This window comes from Cricetulus griseus, chromosome 2 (assembly GCF_003668045.3).
Source record: "Cricetulus griseus strain 17A/GY chromosome 2, alternate assembly CriGri-PICRH-1.0, whole genome shotgun sequence".
Lineage (NCBI taxonomy): Eukaryota > Metazoa > Chordata > Mammalia > Rodentia > Cricetidae > Cricetulus > Cricetulus griseus.
The window spans coordinates 28,049,249-28,072,671 of record NC_048595.1 but is presented as its reverse complement, the minus strand read 5'-3'; the positions used below and the strand labels follow the sequence as shown (position 1 = coordinate 28,072,671).

General features: G+C 53.0%; 1 protein-coding gene across 1 annotated transcript; it reads left to right on the top strand.

The window, feature by feature from the left end:
• The first annotated feature begins 7,984 nt into the window (after positions 1-7,984).
• Rspo1 (R-spondin 1) lies at positions 7,985-23,093 on the top strand. The gene is made up of 5 exons (XM_035438915.1): positions 7,985-8,078; positions 19,525-19,716; positions 21,669-21,818; positions 22,103-22,291; positions 22,930-23,093. The coding sequence occupies exons 1-5, from the start codon at positions 7,985-7,987 to the stop codon at positions 23,091-23,093; spliced, it is 789 nt and encodes a 262-aa protein (XP_035294806.1).
• The last annotated feature ends 330 nt before the right edge of the window (positions 23,094-23,423 follow it).

Below are 23,423 nucleotides of genomic sequence, written 5' to 3'. Positions count from 1 at the left end.
TTGATGACCTGACCTGGATCTACAGCACCCATTTAAATGTTGGGTGTGATAGCAGGTCCTAGGGGCTCATAGACCAGACAGTCTAGCCAACTGGTGACTTCCAGGTTCAGTGAGAGATCCAGTCCCCAAAACTAAGGTAGAGAGCCATCAATCAAGGCTGATGTGAGGCCGAATAGAGGAGGGGCAAGAGGGTCTAACAGTGTGAGTTCAGGAGTGGGCGTGGCCATGGGAAGGAAAGCAGAGAGGTGTGGTCAAGTGTGTCCACATTGTCTAGAATGTCTCAGAAGAGTCAGGGATGGAGAGTGGAGGATAGGTCCCTAAAAGGATACCTGAGTCTGACACAAAGAAGTGTCTTCATGTTGCCTGAGCAGGACAGGAGATGTGGACCGTGCAGGAATGTCACCAAAGAGAGGGAGGCAGGAAGGGGGAGCTGAGGTCCACTAAGAAGCAGGAAGGTGAATTAGTTTTCCAGCCTCTGCTGGCAAAGGTAGAGACTCGGAGGAGAGGTGTTCACAGAGGCACAGAGCCTCTAGGGGAGGTCACAGTAGCTTTTGGCAAAGAGGGAGAGAGAAAGGGACAGATGTTGTTGCTGAGCTTCTAGACCATTCTTACAGCAACTCTTCTTTACAGGGGAGATAAGAAATTGCTCTTTAAAAAAAAAGAAAGAAAGAAAGAAATTGCTCTATTCCTAGGCCACCTTGAGTCAATGAAAGGGCTGAGGTAGTCCCTGCTAGGGAGAAGTGACATGAAGCATGGGATGTTTGCTAATACACACAGCAGCTCCATGGACTCTGGTGAGAATGACTTGAGCCTGGAGATGGAGTCATACAGCCCCAGCAGCATCCAAGAACACTTGCAGAACTGCAGAGGTATGGACCATCCTGGCTACCATGACAACTCTGGCCATCAAATAACCACTGAGTGGCCATGGTGCTGAGGTCTGAAGGATGAGTGAGATACAAGCGCTATTTGGACGTCAAGCACAGCCAAAGGCAGGCCAAGATGGGCGATGTTCCTCACATGAGGCTGACATTTTGAAGCTGAGAAGTGTAGAGGAAAATGTGTCTAGAAGAATTCACAGCTGCAGTGTAGAGGTGGAACCTTGTTGAGGAACTCTAGTTCTTTTTTTTCTCTAATTCTTTTATAGGCCAGTTGCTTCATAGGCTGTGCATCTCGGAGCAGTTTACCCAATATCTCAGAGGCTCTGCATTCACACCGATAAGCAAGGGGCAGAAGGAGCTGGCAAGATGGCTTAACAGGTAAAGGGGCTTGCTGGCAGGCCTGAGTTCAAGCTCAGGCCCCACATAAAAACTGACTTCCACAAGTTGTCCTCTGGCCTCCATGTACCTGTGTGCACCCCTCCACACACTAAAATAAATAAATAAATAAATAAATAAATAAATAAATATAAAATAAATGTAGCCGGGCAGTGGTGGCACACACATTTAATTCCAGCACTCGGGAGTCAGAAGCAGGCAGCCTGGTCTACAGAGCGAGTTCCAGGACAGGCTCCAAAGCTACAGAGAAACCTGGTCTTGAAAAACCTAAATAAGTCGGGCGTTAGTGGCGCACACCTTTAATCCCAGCACTAGGGAGGCAGAGGCAGGCAGATCTCAGTGAGTTCGAGGCCAGCCTGGTCTACAGATGGAGTTCCAGGACAACAACCTCCAAAGCAATTGGAGAAACCCTGTCTTGGAAAAACAAAACAAAAAACAAACTAGAAAAGCTAACTAAATAAAATAAATGTAAAGAATGGGGCAAGGGGAGGAAAAAGGAAAGAGTTAGGGAGTTGAAAACTGGGCCACAGACTGTACATTTGCTAATCAGTGCCTGGAATATATCAACTGCACAAGAAAAGCTTTTCCCTATGCCTCCACTGGGTCACATGCTCTAACCCCCTATCTCCACGCAGGGGCCTTCCTCCCTTTCTCACCCATTCCTGAGCCACAGAGCTGCTCAACTCCCATAGACTTCCTCAGGCGAGAAACCTGAGCCCATGCCCAGCACTGACAGCTTTCCCTCTAGGGCTGCATCTCTCTCTCTCTCTCTCTCTCTCTCTCTCTCTCTCTCTCTCTCTCTCTCTCTCTCTCTCTCTCTGTCTCTCTCTCTCTCTTTCTGCAACAAAATAAAAACCAAACAAAAGCCCAACGCCTGGCGTGGCTGGTCAGGGAGTTATGCAAGTGTGTAAAAAAATAAAATAAAATAAACATTGCGTTTTCGGCATTTAGGGCTGTTTGATTAGGTGCAGAGCGTGGCCAAGGGCTGATCGGACCCAGAGGAAGCTGGGGCAGCGGAGCGGGGAGGGCCTCTGGAGGGGGCTGGAGGGCCCTGGACCAGCTCTTGCAGACTTGGGGAGGCCTCTGAGTGTGAGCCCAGACACTGGGCATTGGAGAGCCAGCAACTTCACTTCCCTGATGTTCCCTTGTCATCGGAACACCTCAGGGGCCATTCCATCCTTGCCACCACCACCAACTCCCATCACTGCCAGCGACCCTGTGCCCTTGGCTCAACAATCAGGGCTCCCTCCTCCTCTGAGGAGATCCCACAGCCTGTCTTCATTACTCACCCCCCCCCGCCCCCATCAGCCCATCCTCCGCTGAAACTGAACACTCTGCAAATGCAGTTCGAGTTTCTCTCCATCCAGTCTGAAGTGAGGGTGGGATACAGCTGTTTGCCACCCTCAGGCGTGTGGCTCCCCCCTTCCTTCTCTATTGGCTTCAACCTTCCTCTTGGTTGTTGCAGGTGTCTGTAACCCTTGCTTGCTCGCTTTCTCATCTCACAAACATTTTTCGAGTTTCTGCCGGGAACTGGGCATCGGCAACCTTCATTTCACGGAACCCTCAAAACAGATGAGAAGCAGGAGGCTCAGAGAAGTTAAGTAACTTAGTCCTGGCCACACAGATGATGAATGAGGGAGCAGGGACTGGAATAGAGGCTGTATTGTGGGATGGCCCACACTAATTCCAGAAGGAAACTTTTCTCACCCGGCTCTTCTCAACTGGTCAGACGCACTGAAGGTCTGACCCTGAAGGGAAGGAGGGTGTGGCCGGGCCACCAAGCCCTGCTCCTTCTGTACCTGCCCCTTTCCAAGATTCTGATGGTGGGCACGGGTCTTGGCAAGCGTCTTGGGCCCCTGCTCCTGACCCAAGAAGAGCTGCTGCGAGGCGGAGAGAGGCAACGTGAGCTCTTGGCGTTCGCCACGGTGCAGACGGCAGCGTGTCCCTAGTCCGGGTGTGCGGGAGGGGGCTACGGAGTCCCGGCCCCGGCGCTCCAGTCCGTTTTTTCTTGCGGATCGGGCAGGGGGGCCGGCCGGGGGTGGCGCCGGGGGATTCCCTCCCTCGTGCGAGCCGGGGATCGGCCCCTCTCCGGGCGCGGGGCGCAGAGCCCGGGCGGCGGACTGCGGGGCCCGCGCGGGCGGCCCCAGCACCAATGCGCCGGGCGGGGCGCTGGCGACTGAGAGGGCATTGAGCAACTGGGCGGCGGGCGGAGAGCGGGGCCGACGGCAGCGCGGGACCCAGTGGCCGCGCCCTCGCCCCTTTGGGCTGCCCCGCCGCGGCCACTGCGCCAGGTGAGTCCGCGGCCTGCGTCGTCCGCCCCGGGTCCTGGGTCCCCGTCGGGGCGCAGCCGGAGCCCGGGAGGCAGCGCAGAGCCGGACCCCATCCTGTCGTCCCGCCGCACATCAGCTGGGGGCACCCGGCCCCGCTTCCCCAGCCGCGACCCTTCCTCCCTAGCCGTGCCCCCACGCACCCCAGCTGCAACCCAGCTGTGACCCAACCCTGACCCACGCGACCCAGCCCCGCTTCGAGTCCCCAACCCCAACCCACTTACCCCAGCCGTGCCCCACGCACCCCAGCTGCAACCCAGCTGCGACCCAGATCCACCTGGAGTCCCTAGCCCCAGCCCACGCGACCTAGCCGCGACCCACGCACCCTAGCTGCGACGCAGCTGCGACTCAGCCCCTACCCACGCAACCCAGCCCGGCTCGCGTCCACCGGGTCCCTCATCCCAGCTCGACGGACGTGGTAGAAGGCCCATGCGCTGTGCAGTGGCCTGGCTGAGAGAGGTGTGCTGTGGCCACCCAGGGACATCAGGGTGGGCCCAGCTCAGGAGACCGAATCCTGCGCATTTGCAGTGCTCGTGGGGATGCTAGGGACATGGGAGGGGGGCGTGCAGCGGGTCCGCTCCGGGGCACCTGTCAAGGACTCTCCAAGAGGAGATGAATGGACGTGAGCGCCTTAGACGCAAGCAGGGAGTCGAGCCTGTCTCCGCGCTCTAGGTTTGGGGGCTACAGGGTGGGAACAGTCCCCGCGCCGCGCCTGGTGTGCCTCTGCGATACCCACAGGTCCCATTGGCACACACTAGGTCCCGCCCCCGCCCCGAAATACTTCGGCTTCTTCTGGCAGCCGGTTGTTCCTCGGCCAGTGGCCGATCTCAGGGATGGGAGTGTTGTCTAAAGAGAAGGCATCGACATGGTTTACATTTTTGGGTCTGCATCCGACATCTGACGGAATACCAATTTATCCCAACAGTGTTGTTGCAGGCAAGGAGGTGAAAGTTATCCCAGAACCCTACTCAGGCTGAGTTCCCGCCCTCAGCTCCACCCCGCAGCTGAGTCCCCCTTCCCCAGCGGGAGTCCTCCCTGTAGATCCTCCCCTCCCCGACCCATGTGACCTCGGATTGTGCTCTCTGGCCAGCTCAGCTTCTGGCCCCAGACGCTTCACCTGCCCTCGTCCATCCCCAGAGCGGTTTTGGCCCACAAGCCTCAGCTCTCTGCAAAGGCCAGCCTCAGGACGCTCAGTGCCCAGTGGCAAACTAGATTTAAAATCTGTCCTTAACTCCAAAGGAGCATGTTTTCCTGTAATTCCACCTTGCTCCTCCGTTTGTGATTGAGGAAAAGAAGCTCTAGCTCCTGTCAGGTGAGAGGAGATGCCCAGTAAGTGGGACTCTGCCCCAGCCAGCAAGGCTATTGTCACTCCCACCAATGCCTCGGGTCTTGAACACTACCCACAGCTCTTTCCAACAGGGTGCAATGAACTCTCCAAAATCAACTTGGGAGCTATAACAAGTCAATACCCAAAGTAAATCAGAAACTGTGGTAGAAACAAGGAGGGGTATTTAAAAGTCAGTCCTCTGCTCCTACCTCCTCACCCTGCCCTTCTCCACAGTGTCAGTGTCCCCTTGAGTACTCAGGTAAGATCCAGAGTAGCTGGAGGGGAAGGGAACCTTGGAGGCAGGAATCTGTGGCCCTGGGGAGCTTGGTACCAAAAAGTCTCTGACGTAATTCACTCCTGAAAATGTCAGATAGCCTGGCGATATAAGGTCATTGTTTCCTGTCTGAGAGCAGCTATGGCTGTAGCTACCCCTTCAGAGGGAGGACTGTTCTGTTCTTTACCCACACTGCTTTGCTCCTGTCTGTTCCTTATACTCCCTGGTATGGGTGAACTATTAGCTCATTTGCCTGGTTGGAGATAAAAATACACAGTGCCCGAAAGTATTTGAAATTCTTTTCACCCCAGGGGGAAGCTGGCACCCCCTATGCCAGTGAAACTCATTTCTGCCCCTCCTCTCCATCCCAAGCAAAGACAGGTTTTCAGGAGATCCCATGGGGGTCGGGAAGAAGTTCCCAGTGGCAGGGACCTGGTGAGTATGGTAGGCCTGAGGGGAGGCTGGGGGGGATGAAGGAGTGGAGAGTAAGGAGAGCCAGGAAGGAGTTGCCATTGGCTGGGCTGCTCAGCCCTTGCCCCTGAAGTACTAGGCACCATTCTGTAGGCACCAAGAGTACGGAGACACCCAGGAGATCTTTCCTGACTAGTGGACCCCACACAAATACAACAAAGTCAAAGATCCCTGCTTGACCCCAGACTTGTTTGCGGCAGTGTTTGCAGGCACAAGGACTGGTGGGTCAAGGATGCCTGGTACTGATGCCCTGTCTGACACGGGCTTTCCTGAGAGGTGACAGCTTCAGGACCAGGGCACCAACCACAGAGATATATGCAAATGCATCAGTTACATGCTGGGACTCCTCATTTAACTTGGTACCCAGATGACTTCAGATGATGTTAAATCCCTTTACCCAGGGCCATAGGAACGTTAACACACAATGAAACCCCATTCACAAAAAAAAAATATTACGACATTAACTGGGACCCCACTATTGCCCACTCTGTTCTGAGCAAGTTATGGATGAGTTCACCTAAGCTGTACCTAAACCAGACTCTTGCAGATTAGAAAGTAGGCTCAGAGCTTCTAGGCCAGCAACTCAAAGTAACACAGCTAATACACCAACAGGGTTGGCTGGATATCCATGGCTGTGGGGGCTGGAGTGTGACATAGGGGCAGAGAAGTTTTGGCTTGGAGTACTTGGCCGGGAGGGGGGCACAGGCAGTGGCAGCTGACCGGTAGGGCACCAGGGGTGGTGGGGGCATCTCTGCTGGCTCCAGCACCAGCGCCAGGTGGGATCCATCAGGCTCATGTAAACACTCCTCACAGGCAGCTTAACCACTTGAGTGTGTCTGGCCTTCAAAGCTAGCGGGAGAGGCCCGAGAGGCCGAGGAGGGAGGAGGGAGGTACCGAACTCCCTCAGGGGGTAATGATTTATCTCCAGTGCAGGTGGGCTCTGCTGGGGCCTCTCTGGGAGGCCAGGGGGTAGACTGGGCACTGAGGAGCTGAAGGGGAGAGGAGAGAGGGCTGGAGGCGCCCAAGTTAGTATCTCAGGTTTCTCATTAGTAAGCCAAAACAACTTAGAGCTCGCAGTGAACCAATCCCCCATTTCATAGATGAAGAGCTGGAGGCTCAAGGAGGCAAAATGACGGGTCCAAAGACAGCTAGCCCCTGGGCAGGGCCTCCTGGGTGAAGAGGCCAAATACTCACCCTGTGAGCCTAAGCAGGTGTGCTCTTGCACTTCTTAGGCAATGTGTGGGCAAGCCTCTGTTATGAGTGTGTGACCCTGTGAGTGGGAACGGAGCTGTCACCGTTGCTCCTTCATTAACCCTGAAGCTTAGATGCATCAGGCGGGGACGGGTGCCCCTGCCCCCATCACCCTGGCCACTGGGTCCAGAGCCCTGGCTCTCTCTGGGCTGGGGGATTATCGCCATTCTCTGTGTTTGTGGCCAGGGCGGGCATTGCTGCTGTTTTTATCCCCTCACAAAAGCCAGGCCCGCCGGGCCTGCTGTGTCAGAGTTTCTGTGACTGGGGAGGCCTGGGGGGGGGGGGACCCTCACTTCCTTTTCTCCCTCCAACCCCAGAGGACCAGGCAGAGTCTGCCTGCTTGACAGAGGCCACTGCTCTAACTTCTGGATTGGGACAGGTGAAAGGCACCTGGGTGACTCAGCACCAGGAAGAGAAAGTTGAGGAGTCACTCATAGGAGGACAAAGAGAGCCCCTTTTCAAATGTCAGGATATTCTTGCAGCATGAGGTCTGTAGGGTAGACTTAAAGAAGAACTTCCATTTAGAACTAGTCAATATTAATCAGAGCAGAGACCATCTGGTTTGATGTGGGTATCCATTGTATTCCAGTAACTCAGGTAGCTGGCCCCAATGTTGAGATACAGGATGCTTCAAGATAGGAGAATGAGATTTCTTCTTCAGGGGTGCCTGATAGGGAATGTGTAGTGTCCAGGCCTTCTGAGTTCTACAAAGTCCAGGCCAGGGAAACCCAAAGGAATGGAGGAGGTGTAAGTCAGGGACTCTTAAGTCACTGTGGGACCTAACCCTTCTCTCTCCTTACCCACAGGTCTATCTTGGGAGTAGTTCTCTGCTGAACCAACAAGACTTCCCATGTGACTCTCTGAGGTGGCTTTGAGCAGGACAGGACCTCTCTGTGGACCAATGGAGAACCCGGCTCCGTAACCGCTCAGTTCGCAGCTGAGGTTATGGAGGATTTGGGCTGCAGCCCAGGCCTGGGCCTCCTGCCACTGACCCAGCCTCAGAGCCTTTAGCAAGAGACCACCCCTCCTGCCAGGGGCCCAGAGCTGGCCAGTGACTATGCGGCTTGGGCTGTGTGTGCTGGCCCTGGTTCTGAGCTGGACACACCTTGCTGTGGGCAACCGGGGGATCAAGGGCAAGAGGCAGAGGCGAAGTGAGTACCTACTGGGCTGAGCCACCGAGGGCCTTGGTGTGGGCGGGACTGGGGACCTATGGTGGCTTTCTTCTGCAATGGCTGTTTGTCTCTGCTTTGTGAGGACTATGGATTATCTGGTGGACGGTTTCATTTGTTGAGATGTACTGGTCTGTAAACCTCTCACCATTGACCCTTCCTTCCTCTTTGAGACTTTGCTTTCTGGCTCAACGCCTCTCTAGGAGGCCCTTTGACCCAACACCAGTTTTGTAGGGTATCCATGGTGATGCTCTGTACTGTGGAGAGAGTCCCTGCCTGAGATGCCCCATTTTCCCCCATCCAGGCTCAGGCATTCAAGGCACCTCTCTGAACTGCAAACCTCTGGACAGGGGCTCTGCACATCTGGGCAGCAGGCACCCAGCTAGATGACAGAGAAGGGTAGATGAGTTTCTCCAGTAACTTAAACCTGTGGGATTCCCGGAGCCAAAGCCAGCATGTCCTTCAGAGAGGGCAGCTAACAGAGGCAATGACCTTCCCGTGTAAGGCGTCCTGCCAGAGTTCTGAGCATAAGAAAAGCCCATAGTCCCAGTGCTGCGGAGGCTGGAGCAGGATTGCCATGACTCTGCTGTCAGAGTTTGATGGACTACAGTGAGAGAGAACCCTGTTATAAAAATCAAAACTAAAAAAGAAAGAATAGGGCGGAGAGATGGCTCAGTGGTCAAAAGTGTTTACTGCTCTTGCAAGGGACCTGTGTTGGGTTTCCCAGCACTCATGGGTGGCTCACTACCCTCTGTGACTCCAGGGTATGACAGTTCTATGGACACCTGCACTCATGTGCACATACCTCCCCATACACACATGCGTACATTTAGTTAAAAGTATTTTATAAAAGAAAGGAAGAAAATAGCAAATCCAGTTTTCTTTTCTTTCTTTCTCCCCCGCCCCTGTATTTATTTGAGACATCATCTTGCTATGTAGCCCTGGCTGGTCCAGAACTCTCTATGTAGTCCTCTAGTTTGCATTCATCTTCCTGCCTCAGTCTGTCTAAAGCTAGGCTTGCAGTTATTCATTACGGAGCCCAATGAGCACAGTGTCCTTTGAGACAGTTCACTAAAGTTCAAAGTTAACTTGTCAACCTCCTGGCCTGACCCAGGCGTCCCTTACCCTCTCTCTGCTCAAGAGCTGCCGTTACAGGGGCATTTTGTACCAGGAGTGGCCAGTGTATGCTAGTGACACTGCCAGAGAGCTGGGTGGGGGCCTTTCACTCCCAAAGCCTTGTCCCTCTTTCGACATCCCCCATCAAGGACTGTCATGTCATGTAGGCAGGAAGTCTTTCCGAAGTCTCGCCCAATTCCCCCTTGCTTCACTTTTCTCGTGGGATTGATGCCTGCAAGCCAGAGAAGGCTCAGGGCCAAGGTTTTCCACAGGAGCGACTCAGCCAGGGGAGGGAGGCTCAGGGAATTGATGAATCCGAAAACCCCCAGCTTAACAGTTAGGGACAGTGAGGTTCCAGCAGCAGCAGGGAGGCCTTTCACACTCCCCCCATGCCTCTGTTGTGGCCAGTGTTTTGGACGCCATGGGGCCAGATGAGGTTTAGTGGTTTATAATCAGTCTCCTTTATTTCCGAAATGGGGGGAGAGAGAGAGAGACATGGAGACAATGAGACAGAGAGTGGGGCCAGCCTCACTCACATAACAGGCACAGCAATCCTGCTCACCCATAGGGGGTCACATGCCCACTGACACAGGTGGCCATCCGAGCCGGTACAAGACAGTGGAACTGACATACAAGCTCTGAAGTGAGATTTAGTAGGACCGGCTTTGAGCCGTGGCTACCAAACGTAGCGATTTCCATAGGCTTGACTTTGACCGAGCCACATCTGGTGCCAGGGCAGCGTGTTCATCAGCTTGTATGACGGACACATGTCAGAGTGTAGGGCAGGGAAGGGGAGAACGCCAGTACTATGAGGGTCACCAGGCATGAGGGTGTGTGCTGTCAGTTGGTACTTGTTGCTTAGCAACCCTGAAACATTCCCTGTAAGGCTGGGGCGTCGCCACACAGGAGCACAGCCAGACATCTGGGGGTGACAGATAGAGATGTGGGCACACTGCTGGCTTGTTTGTGGCGCTGGGGATAGGACCAGGGCCTCAGGCATGCACACCCCAACCTTTGACATATATGTAAATGTAATATGTACTTATATATTTAAAAATTGTGTGTGTGTGTGTGTGTGTGTTCCTGACACAACTGGAGTGTGGCAGTCAGAGGACAGCCTTCAGGCATCAGTCCTTGCCTTTCCCCCTTGCCTGAGACAGGATCTCTTCACTGCTCTGAGCCAGTGAACATCTCACTGGGAGCATCAGCAAATTCTTCTCCCATTTTCTACACAGCGGTGCTGGGACTATAGATGCTTTTGATATGGGGTCAAGCTTTTACATGGGACCTGGGGAATCTGAAATCAGGTCATCAGGTGTGTGTGTGGCCAGTGCTTTTATCTGATGAGCCATCTCCTCCTCCTCCTCAGTCTCTCTCTCTCTTTCTATCTCTATCTCTGGCTTTGGTTTTTCAAGACAGGGTTTCTCTGTGAAGCACTCTGTAGACCAGGCTAGATCCAAACTCACAGAGATCCACCTGCCTTTGCCTCCAAGTGTAGAGATCTAAAGCATGTGCCACCAAACTGCCTCTCTCCCCCTTCCCTCCCTCCCTCTCTCCCTCTCTCCCTCCTTTTGTCCCTCTTTAAGGCAACTTTTGTACAACATAAATTACCACTCAGACTTCAGTTCACCAGGACCGTTTTGTGCTATGGTTTCTGGGCATGCAGGGAGGGAAGAAGGAAGGCCAGGGCATGGTGTTGGGTGGCAACCAGCTGAGGAGGTGGCTTGATGTGCAGAGGAACCTCTGGCTTTTTCCTCACTGCCATCCCTCTTGGGCATGTGAGTCAGTCACCAGCAGCCACTTGTGGGATCTGATTGACTCTTGGGTGATTTGAGCCTGGGAATGTGTGATCTTGAGGTCCGAGAGATGTTCTCTCTGTATGGAGTGGGACAGAGTCAAGAAAGGACATCCTGTTAGCCTCGGTCATGAAGCCCAGGGAAGCCCCCTCCTGCCCACTGAGAAGCTTCTCCTGGCCTCTCTTGCCTCAACAGAGCTATGGTCCATGAATCTCACTAAGCCTCTTTAACCCCAGCTCTCATACCCAGCATATCTTCCCTTGGTTTCTTTTCCTGTCTGATTCCAGGACCTTGTACTCAGCCCTGCCCTGAGCCCTTCCTACCTCTTCTCACTGCCTGCTCCACTCTGGCGCTTGCATTCCCGCCCCCCACTGCCCATGCTCCAGCCCTCCTCCCCTAGCTCCATTTCTCACTCCTTCAAAACTACACTGAAAATCAGTGGATACAGCCACAAAGGTGAAAATCCATAATCCTAGCTCTTGGGAGCTTGAGGCAGGAGCAATGATTGTTGATTGCTATGAGTTAAAGGCTAGCCTGGGCTACATAGTGAGACTAACCTGGACTACAGAGTAAAACCCTGTCTAAAGAGAAAGGAAGAAGAAAGCTCCCACCTATGGCAGATGGAGCTTGAAAAGGAACTGGGATGGAGAAGATACCAGTCAACCCAGTGTCCTGAAACCAGGGAGCACAGCAGCTGAGAGAGTCCCAGGAATTAGGGAGGACTTCAGTGTCTGCTCCGGAAGTGGACGCAGCCAGAAGGAGCTGGGAGCTGGTTAACCAGGGCGTGCAGGGCACTTACCTCCCCCAGTGTCCCCCAACGGTAGGCTATGTCCCTTGGAAGCCAGCACCCATCAGAATGGAACTCCCACTGGTTGGGATGAAGCCCCCCACCGTTGGCGTGGAGTCCCTGCGCCCAGTTGCCTAGAGCTGCAGAGGTCATCTGGCGGTGCTCTTTCTCCCTGCCCATCCCAGGACAAGGAGTCTGAACTTGCCCTCTTTTGAGCCGAAGCTGAGGAGAGACTACCAAGATGCTTCCAATGTAGATCCGGACCAGCCTCAGGAAGGCAGGGAGGGGGTGTGTGCAGAAGGGTGGCTGGCCCCTGTGAGAAACAGTGTCTACACCATGCTCCCTTAGAGTTACACTCCAACCCCAAGGGGCCCAGTGAACATGCAACAGATAGCCACTGGTCCCGGGAATCCGGGATTAGACCCCAGTCCAAGAAGGACCCAGGTTGCCCTTTCCTGCTGTCCTTCCCCGGGCCTTATTCCGCTATCCACCATCACGCCTCAGGCCTCCCTTACCCCACGAACACTGTCACCATTCCCATAGACTCCCTCACTGACCTAGCCCACCCAGTTCCCAATGTGCCCGGCACCACTCCCTACACTCAGTGGATGCTCGTCACCCTCTATGCCCTCGCCACACCCTCCCAGAGACCCTACACCACCACACACTGCCCTCAGCCCAGCACTAGACAGCTCCACCCCAGGTGAGTCTCAATCCTTCCCTGGCTCCCATTCAGAAACAAAACGGATTCTGCCCTCCCAAGCCCTGTATAGTGAGAGAAGGTGACGACATCTCAGCAGAAAAGCAGTAGGAGCTTAGATCTACCATGATGGATTCAAATGCTGGGGAAAGGTGACCACAGGAAAAGACCCATCCAGACTGGCAGGGAGGTAACCAGGGAGGACTTCCTGGAGGAGGAAAGTAGTCTAGGCTAAAGGGCTGACTTACACAAAGGAGTGGAAGTTGGAGAGTGGTATGTTGAGCGAAATTGTTACTGCTTGGGGTTGGGTTGAGGAAGGTGGTGGGTGGAACTGGAAAGTAAGTCTTACCTTTAGAAGTGATACAGTGTTTCAGGTAGGGGTGGGTGACGTTACCACATGTTTAGTTATAGAGGGATGCATAGCAATGACGCTGTTGGGAGTTGGAGGAAGTGAGTGGAGAGGAGGGACCATGAGCAGGAAGCTGTGTTTCACAGAGGGACTGGCTGAGCCACCAGGCAAGGCCACCATAGCAACAGCAGCCCCCTTCACCTCTGTCCTGAGGATTGAATCTAGGGCTTCATACATGCTAGGCAAGCCTTTACCACTGAGCACATGCCCAGCCTGCAACAAGAGCTTGAATAGGTTTGACATGGGGTTGACAGAGGCCAGAGACAGGAATAGCATGATGGAGGCACAGCCTTGCCTGTCTGACCAGAAAAAGAGGGCTTGAGGATCTAGAAAGATAGCTCAGCGGCTAAGAGCACTGGCTGCCCTTGCAGACGACCTGGGTTCTATTCCTAGCACCCGTATGTTAGTTCACAACCATCTGTAATCCAAGTTGCAGGAGACCCAACACCCTCCTCTGGCTTCCAGCATCAGGCACACATATGGCACACAGACGTACATGCAGGCAAAACATCCATACACATAATTTTGTTTTTAAATATGCTTGGGAAGCAAAGGGTTCCAGAGCAGAGGCAGCAGAGGGGCAACTGGGAAAGGCTGGTGTCCCCTCTAAGCGCCTTGCCCTCCCTGAGCCTGAGAAGCTTCCCCGGCTAGGCTGGCAGCTCAGGACCCAGTCATCACAGAAAGCAACAGGAGTTCTAGCTGGTCCCTTTCTTCAACAGTGGGACAGAGCATTGTCTTTCTTCTGGGGATACTCTGGGACACTCAGCACCTTAAGGCCTTTGCACAGTCTGTTCCTCCTGGGAGGTGTGTGCTCTTCCCCTAGCCAGCTGGCTCAGAGAGTGGGTGCCCACTACTTCTCTGCAGCTATCTGTCGCAGTGCCAATCCTGCTTCCCTAGTGCTGGCTGGCTAGACCTTTATCACCATACCCTAACATTCAGCTCCCAGCAGTCCTGGGATCCTGTTAGCTGTTCTCAAATACCTCAGGCCACTGAGAAAGGTCTTAAACTTCTGGTCCTCCTGCCTCTACCTCCTGCGTGTTGGGGTTATAGTCCTACACCACCACACCTGATGAGTGTAAATGCAATGCTGGGGTTGGAGCCTGGACTTCATGCATACGAGGCAAGCGCTCTCCCCACCCAGCTACAGCCCCAAGCCTTCCTCTTGTGTACCCTCTATGCATCCTCCAGACACACATCATCTTTCTTGGGTCCTCCATTCAAGATCATATTCCCTGTGTGAGCACCAGTCCTGCCTCCATGGAGCCCCCTCCTCCAGTTGTCCATTTCCGCCCTCCCACTGTGTAGATCCCCTAAGCTAAGAGTGTCATGGGGCTCCTGTTCCACCCTGGTATACAAACATTCCTTGGTTCACCAAACTGAGCCCTGCCCATCACTGAGTCCCCCACATCTGAGCTTCCAAACCCTCATGCCAGCTTCTGGGTCCTCCGCTGACCCAGCCAGTCCCGCCCCTTCATCTCTGTATCTTGACCCTCCCTTGTCTTCCGGTTTTCATCAGTTTCCCTGCCTCCGAGTCTTGGCATCCTATTCCTCTTCCCCCCCTTTCCTCTCCCTCTCTTCCCTTTTCTTTCTCGCTCTTCCTCCTCCTTGACTTCCTCTTCTTCCCCTCCCCGCTTTCTTTGAGACTGGATCTCACGCTCTACCCCATGGTCTGAAGCTTCGGTCTGGAGCTTGGGTCTCCTGAGTGCTAGTATTGCTCTCGTCATCTCACTTTGTTCTCCTTTATTCTGGAAGCCTTCTCTTCCATTCACTCCCCCGATAACTGGAAGTTTGGCTGTTTTTCCCTTCTCAAAGTCACACTGTCGGTGACCACGAATGGCCCAGCCTTGTAGGCCTGTTTCAAAGCTATATGTCTTGGCCCCTCCCAGTCCTGTCCCCTTAACCTGGTTCCTCTCCCACTCTGCCAGCTCCCACCTCCCCAAGATCTCCCCTCTACCTCTTTCCAAGTCCTCCTTCCTCTGCTTCTCTGTGGAGCACAGGGGCTGCTGGGGCATGGCCTGACAGCTTCTTTCCTCTACCCTTACACTCCTGAGGTTTTACCAGCACTGGCTGCTCCTCCACAGTCGCTCTTCCGGAAAGCTATGGTGTTTCTCTTATTCCTTGCTCCCTGCTCTGCACCTCCTGTATTGACTCCCAGTGTGGTTATCAACCATACCTGTTGCTGATTCCTTACTTGCCTGGGGCATTTAGCTTGTTGGTACCTCCCCAGGCTTGTTGGTACCTCCCTCTTCCAATGAGCACTCTCTTTCTGTGGCTCCTGTGATGCAAGATGCTTTTCAGGATCCTTCCCAGACTCTCAGTTGAGTTCATCAAGGCTATCCTCTTCCTTCCCTGTCTTCCTCTTTGCTTCGCACTCTCTGGACCCATTTGCCATCTCACAGACATACTTGTCTTTTGGTATGTGTGTGCGAGTGGCTTATTTCGTTTGTAGCCTAAGCTGAGGCTAGCTTAGAACTTGCTGTGTAGCTAACACCGGCCTTGAACTCTAGATCCTCCTGCCTCTACCTTCCAAGTGCTGGGATTATGGTCCTGCAACAGCATGCATGGTGTCCCACTTGACTTGGATGGCTGTTTTCCACTGCCTGATGGCCACCTTCCTAGAGTGCCCCACAGGAACTGGTCTCCCAGCACACCTACGCGCCTTCTCATCTCCCCACCCAAGCCTGTTCTTCTGGGATTTCTGACCCAGTGGAAGGTCAACAGTCACCCTGGTACACAAGTTCAATGTCTTTAAGTCCCCTTAACTTGTGTTTTTTCCCTCCCTTATACCACATGCCACCCAGCGCCTGGTCTCTGAGATCTGCCACCTTCAAATCTCAGGTTCATTTGCCCCTTTCCTGGCTCGTGGTTCTGCCCTGCTTTTTGAAGCTGGTTCTGAGTTCTCTAGGCTAGCCTCAGGTTGGAATCCCCCCTGCCTTGGCTTCCAGAGAGGACTCTTGGTGAGTGATACCACTCGCCTTCCCTGCTTGGGAGTTTTAACCTGGGCATCTTCCCGCTTCCTCGTTTGCCAGATCTTCAGCCCACTGTCCGCCATACCGAGGGGGCTTTCTAAAGTGAAGTTCTGACCAGAGCTCCTGTCAGCTTCCCTTGCTGCCTTTGAGTTAGTGTCTTTGTGTCTTCTATAGGTTTGAGGTTCTTCCTGGTTCAGCCTTGCTTCTCTTTCAGCTTCCCAAGTTCCCATTCTCACCATGTTCCTGCTGACCCTGGGTGTAGCACACTTTCTTAGCCAATACCAACATTAACTGAGAAAATTTCAGTCTGATTGGTTGAGTGGACAGTGAACACTGGGGCGATGAGGAGGCCTATGCAAATTGTTCTTTTATTTATTTTTTCTAGACAGGTTTCTCTGTGTGGCCCTGGCTGTCTTGGAACTTGATCTGTAGATCAGGCTGGCCTCAAACTCACAGAGATCCACCTGCCTCTGCCTCCTGAGTGCTTGGATTAAAGGTGTGCACCACCTCCACCAAATCTATTCTTAACAGAGAGGCTAAGAAGAGAGAATGAATATTGAAATCCTGCTCTCAAGAGCTGAACCTGGCTGCTCGGTGGTGGCTCATGCCTTTAATCCCAGCACTTGGAAGGCAGAGACAGGCAGATGTCTGTGAGTTCGAGGCCAGCCTGGTCTACAGTGCCAGGATAGTCTCCAAAGCTACAGAGAAACCCTGTCTCAAAAAAAAAAAAAAAAAAAAAAAAAAAAAAAAAAAAAAAAAAAAAAAGGAGCTGAGCCTCATTATGCAGGCCCAGTACTTGGGAGTTTGAAGCAGGAGGCTTGAAAAGTTCAAGACTAGCTTTTATCTATAAAGCAAGTTCAAGCAAAGCTAACCTGGGCAACTTAGTGAACCCTTATCTCAAGGTAAAAAGTAAAAAAAAAAAAGGGCTGGGGATGTGGCTCAGTGGTAAACTGAAGGCCTTGCAACATCTCCCAGTGCCTAAAACAAAAACAAAGGACTAAAATTCCCCTGTACAGACTGCCAGGGGGACACCTGGGTCATCTCAGCCATTGACGCAAAAGCAAAAAACCAGAGTGAGCATTCCTTTCCTCAGCAAACAACACAGTGCTCAAAGGACCTTCCATGGAATGGAAGCAGCCCCTAAATTCTACAGTGACCCACACACTTGGTGCATGGCTGAAGAAAGGCCCGCAGACTCCACAGAGTTACAGCGCAGCATTGTGGCATATCTGCCCCTGCAGTGAGCACGCCAGGCAAATCAAAAGTAATATTTAATTTTACCAACTCAGTACCACCGACTCCATGCAAACAAGTTTCATATTGAAAACGTCATTGAGCTATGCTGTTTCCACGCTCTGGAGAACAGCCTTCATCTGCCTTTTGTATGCTGTGTTCCCAGTGCCTGGAACACATACAAGCTGAGGGCTCAGTAATTTAACCTCTTCATCTCCTCATCTGTAAGAAAGGAGGATTGATCATAATAGTGCGGTGGGCTTGTGGCTCACACCAGTCATCCCAGCACCTGAGAGGCAGAGGTGGGGAAATTGTTTCAAGTTCAAGGAAGCCTGGGCTATATAGCAGTCCCAGGATAGCTTGGGCTTCATTCTGAGACTTTTCTATCTTGAAAGCCAAGGAATGAAATTGGGGATGTACCATTATTGGTAGAGGACTTGTCTCGTATGCACAAGGCACGATGTTTAAACCCTAGAGCTTCAAAAAACTGGATGTGGTGGCTGGGCAGTGGTGGGGCATTCCTTTAATCCCAGCAATTGGGAGACAGAAGTAGGCTGATCTCTGTGAGTTCAAGGGAAACACTGCCCACAGGACTGAAGTTCCTTAGTGTGGTACAGAGAGAAGACACCTTCCCTCCCACCATTCCTTCCTAAATTGTCTGCATGTTCCCTTCCCCCTCTCTGGTCCTGGTCCTTCCAGCACCTTTATTTCTATGTTCTAAAGGTCAAATTTCTACTGATCCTTCAAGAGGCCCCCATGTCCCTCCTTTGAGAACCTGTTCTCTTCTCTCTCCTCCTCTTCCTCTTCTTTTTCTTTTCTCTTCCTCCTCCTCCTCTTTTTTCTTCCTCCTCCTCTCCCTTCTTTGACAGTCTTTTACTATATTGCTCTAGTCTGTCCTCAAACTCATAACCTCCTTCCTGAAATGCTGGGATTGCATGCGTGAGCCGTCATGCTGGCTTTTCCAGAGTCCTGAATCCACTGTTGCTGGCTTGGGCCGCCAGCACTCTCATGCAGATGGGTTTCTGTCCCACTGAAAGCCAGTCCCTCTGCAAAGAGGCTCAGTTTGACACCTGACCTCTGAGCTCACCCATCATGTGGCACATGGCAGGTGATGGGTGAGGGTGGGCTGAACAGTTAATGAAGGAACAGAATGAAATCTGAGTCTCTGCTGCCGTGGAAGGACGATGCCTTCAAGGAGGGACTAAACAGGATGCTTCAACCACACCCTCACAGACGTTTTGGACCACATGATTCCTTTTGTCCAGGGCTGGTCCACACATTGCAAAGGCTTCTCTCACTTTACTCCTTGATGCCAGTAGCAACCCACTTCTCTGGTTGTAATGATCAAAAAACTCCCCAGGGACTGGGGAGATGACTCAGCAGTTGAGTGCACTTGTTGCTCTTGTAGAAGACCTGAGTTCAGTTCCCAGCACCCAAATGATGGCTCACAACCACCTGAGACACTCCTCTGACCTCAGAGGGCACCAGGCACGCACATGGTGCATGCATATGCATGCAGGCAAAACACTTATACGTAGAAAGTTAAAATGAATCTGTTCTTTAAAGTCCTTAGGCTTGGGGATTTAACTCTGTAGAGTGCTTGTCTCAAGTGTTCAAGACCCTGGGTTTGGTCCCCATTATCACAAAAACCCAGATGTGGTATCTGCTTGGGATCCCAGAAGTCAGGAGGTGGAGGTAGGAGAAGAGAAGTTCAAAATCATCTTCTGACTATGTGGGACTCAGAAAAAAAAAGTGGGGGGCAAGTGCTCAAATGTCTCCTAGGAAGCAAAATCTCTCAAGTTGAGACCACTGTTATAGGCAGAGGTCACTCTAGTTGTCTTTCAGTCTTTCTCCTTGCAACTTTTAGTTCAGAATGCCTCTTGATATCAAAACTTTTTTTTTCCAAGACAGAATTTCTCTATGTAGTTCTGGCTGTCCTGGAACTTACTCTGTACACCAGGTTGTGCTTGAACTCACCGAGATCCACTTGCCTCTGCCTCCCAAGTGCTGGGAATTAAGGCATACCCCACCACCGCCCTGCTTGATCTCAAAACTTTGCCAACAATTGAAAAGCTTCCTTGGGTACCTGAGGCTGAAGAGAGTTAGGACAAGTTCCAGGAAGGTACAGATTGAGTTTCATCTCTAGGGATAAAGAACAAGTGTATAGGCTCAGGATGTGCTGGAGTCAGTAAGAAGTTAGCGGTGCAGATCTAGGCATCTACACTAGCTACTCAGTTAGGGGCTCTGGGCTTGTGCCTAAGGCAGTCTTGCAGAGACCTGTTTGCCCAGCCCTGCTTTCAGAGATACACATTCCCTTCGTGCAAAGAAGCCCCCAAAGGATCACCTCTGATCTCTGTGGGATCCTGGAAATATGGGGGCTCCTCTGCAGCTACCTTCTCATCCTTATTCTACCTGCAGTCAGTGCTGAGGGGAGCCAAGCTTGTGCCAAGGGCTGTGAACTCTGTTCAGAAGTCAACGGCTGCCTCAAGTGCTCACCCAAGCTGTTCATTCTGCTGGAAAGAAACGACATCCGCCAGGTGGGCGTCTGCCTGCCGTCCTGCCCGCCTGGATACTTTGATGCCCGAAATCCCGACATGAACAAATGCATCAGTGAGTGTGGGGGTGGGGGATGGAGAGGCCCTGGACCCTGGAGGGCTGTGCTTTAAACTAGTTAGTGATGACCAGCGAGGAGTGTAGAGGGGGCACAGGAAAGAAGATGACGCTCTTGTTTAAAATATACAGGCAGACATCCTCCTAGATGTTCTGCCCATAATCCCACTGGGTACAAACTGGAACCCCACCCTCCTTTCTCCATATCTGTACCTACCTCTGTTCCCACAGGTCACTCTTACTGTCCCAACTGAGACCCGAAAGCTAGTCCCTCACTGTGCTGCCCAACCCACCCACTAACCACAACCCAGCTACCGTTCCCCTCCTTCCCATTGTCATACCTAGACTCCCAACACCTGTCTCCTCCACCATTTCCATACCCGTCCATCCAGCCCACCCTCTGCTCTGCAGCCACCAAGATGCTTCTGAGATTTACACCCTGGCCCACGTCCCTGGTGCTAGTCATCCTGTGTCAGCTCTCCCCAGGCTTCAGGGATTCTCCTGTCTGGCCACTCTGCTCTTTTATGACTCCCCTTGGCTTCTGGTCCAGCCTTTCCGCCCCGGCCACAGATCCATGTATTGCAAGGCACATACTGCCCCATCTCCATCCCACCCCTGTAACTACAACTGGGACATTCTGGGGGCACCCAGTGAACCATGCTGGTGTTTCCTCCCTTGGTTTAGTGCCTTGAAGTGTAGAACGCATTTCAGACCTCAGATCACTGAGTCTCACAAAAATCTTTGGAGGGAGACCGGGTGGAAGGGGCCATAGGTTCTTAAAGCTGATAATGTAGAGGCATGGAAGGGAGATGCCTGGTGCCAGTGCAGCCTTCTGACTTCTGATCTCAGGTTGGCTACTAGCTTGTTGTATGACCTTGAGTGGATCTCAGCCCCCTGACAGCTCATCCTTAAATTGGGAGTGGTAGTCTATCCTCTTCTGGTTGTTAGGGGACACACCTATAAACCTCTTGGTGTCTGGCTCTCAGTAAATGGTAGCTGCTATTGTTATTTTGGTTCTTATTGTACTGGCAACCAAACCCAGGAATCTCAGCAAATGATGGGAGCAGAGGGGGAGGCGGGAGGAAGGGAGGCAAAGTTGAAATTAAGCCACCAGGACAAAGGTACAGAAAGGTGGGTGGGTAGCTCAGTGAGGTGAGGTGGGCTGCCCTCTTGGTCTTCAGGGCATTGGGAAAGAGGAGGTTCCTAGATGTGCCAGAGTCTTGTAGGCTGGCAGCTTGGCGCTTCAGGTGCCAGAGATTGGGAGGAAGCCAGTACCTCCCAGTCTCGGGAGAGGAGATGGTGGAAGGCCTCTCTGTTCCCAGCCAAGCCCTGTTCTGCCCACCTCCCGCAAAGGAGGGAGCTGGCAAGAGGAGGAAGGGAGGGATCCAGGAGTCTAACCCAGGGGTTCCTGGAACTTGGTTTTGCACAGGGAGAGGAATTTGCCCTGGGACTGCTCCCACTCCTCTGAGCGGATTCTTTCTGCTCTGGGCAGGAGGAGCCCCAGTGCTGGGGTGCTTGGGGTGCCCAGCAATGTGAGAAGGGGTGCCACACAGGTGTTGCCTGGGGGTTCATTCTCCCATTCAGTCCTACTCTTTTTAGAGGGGCTCTGGGATGCTGTGGGATGCTGAACTGGTCTTCTCTGTCTCCATCAAGCCCAGAAGGCCCCTGCTCCCCTGAAGCCCTTGGACCTCAGCTTGGGTTCCAGGATCTGAGACTTCGTTTGGGTTCTGGTTGGCTGTTGTTGGCAAGAGTACCAGCCAGTACTCAGGAGTGACTACTTCAATGTCCTTTCCTTGTCCCCTCCCCCTTTGAAAGATTCCTCTGCATGAATCCCAACTCTAGACCATGATCCCGACCTCTGTGAGTGGGATGAGCAGTAGGCTTTGGGGCTAGGGGTAAAAGACTGTGCCCATCCTAGCCTGGACCAATCTCCATTCTGCCCCTGTCCTCAGAATGCAAGATTGAGCACTGTGAGGCCTGCTTCAGCCACAACTTCTGCACCAAGTGTCAGGAAGGCCTGTACTTGCACAAGGGCCGCTGCTACCCAGCCTGTCCCGAGGGTTCCACGGCAGCCAACAGCACCATGGAGTGCAGCAGTCCTGGTAAGGAGGGGGTGGCAGAGGGCCCAGAGCCCAGAACAGAGAGGTTGATTGAAGTCTGGTGACAGGATGGAGGGGTGGGGCAAGAGAAAGTTCACCTTCCCCAACCACCTTTTGGGGGGTTCTTTCTCTATGGCCTGATGCCTCTGGGCTAAAGGATTCAGACCTGAGGTCTGGACTGAGATTGGGTGGGTGGTGGGTGAGGATTCCCTAGGGCACTCAGGGCGGGGGAGCGGGGAGGCCCCTTTGCCTCTTCCTTCCCTTCCTCCTACCTCACCTCCTGTCAGCACAATGTGAAATGAGTGAGTGGTCCCCGTGGGGACCCTGCTCCAAGAAGAGGAAGCTGTGCGGTTTCCGGAAGGGATCGGAAGAGCGGACACGCAGGGTGCTCCATGCTCCTGGGGGAGACCATACTACCTGCACTGACATCAAAGAGACCCGGAAGTGTACAGTGCGCAGGACGCCATGTCCTGAGGGTGAGCTGCAGCCTCTGCCTGTGGGGTCAGTTATGTCTGCATCCTGCCGGGTCTCCCATGCGGTGCAAACTGGGGGCATATCCTGGCTGAGGACAACACCCTGAGATACTCTGTAGCAGAAATTAGAAACTTCTGTGAGCATAATCCCTGTCCCATTTCTTCTGTGTGTTCATTTTAGAAGGGCCCTCGGAGAAGAGAGGGGGTTAGAGTGGGCTAAGCCCCAGAGACTTGAATCCATTGATATAAGGCCACAGAACCTGCAGTTGGCAGTGAGTTTGATACTGCTCACTCTGCCTGGTCTCAGAGGTAGCTGGTGGGTGGCAGGGAGTAGGGACTGTCCCACTTGTCCTGATACCTTCACAGAACAGCCAGGAAATGCTCTGGGGTCTTTGGGGTCCAAGGGCTGAGAATGAACATGCCTGGTGTGCACTAAGAGTAGGGTGGAGACAAGTCTCTAGAGGCTGTATCTTGTACTCATGCTATAATGTCCCCTGAAGAGGCTGCATCCAGAAGAACCCTTGAGGCAACCTCTATTGCCTTCCTGCCCAGCTTCCTTGCCACGACCTTCTGAGGACGTTGGGCACCCAGGGTGTCTGCACATCCTTTGTTGATTTTTCTCCACTATCTAATTGTTGCAGGGCAGAAGAGGAGGAAGGGGGGCCAAGGCCGGAGGGAGAATGCCAATAGGCACACGGCTAGGAAGAACAGCAAGGAGCCAGGCTCCAACTCTCGAAGACACAAAGGGCAGCAGCAGCTGCAGCCAGGGACGGCAGGGCCACTCATGTCAGTAGGACCCACCTAAGCACAGTGATCAGTCTTTAGGTCTGTGTGGAAGAGTCTTGTGCTGTACTGCATGATGAAAACTTTCCAGAACTGGAGCATCTGGGACAGCAGAGTCCATACAGACTCCATTCACTCACCCACCCATCTATCCAACCATCCATGCATATCCAGGCACACACATAGCCACATCAGAAAACGCACACACACACACACACACACACACACACACACACACACACACACACACACACTTGAGGTCACCAAAGATACTTCCATCCTGTGGCCCAGCTGTATACACTCAGTTTATGATGCTCTTGGAAGACATGTCTGAGAGAACCTTTCCCAGCAT

Coding starts and splice junctions, on each gene's coding strand:
- Rspo1 (XM_035438915.1), top strand. CDS start 7,985: ATGCGGCTTGGGCTGTGTGTGCTGGCCCTGGTTCTGAGCTGGACACAC. Junction 19,717..21,668: donor CGACATGAACAAATGCATCA/GTGAGTGTGGGG, acceptor CCCTGTCCTCAG/AATGCAAGATTGAGCACTGT. Junction 21,819..22,102: donor CATGGAGTGCAGCAGTCCTG/GTAAGGAGGGGG, acceptor ACCTCCTGTCAG/CACAATGTGAAATGAGTGAG.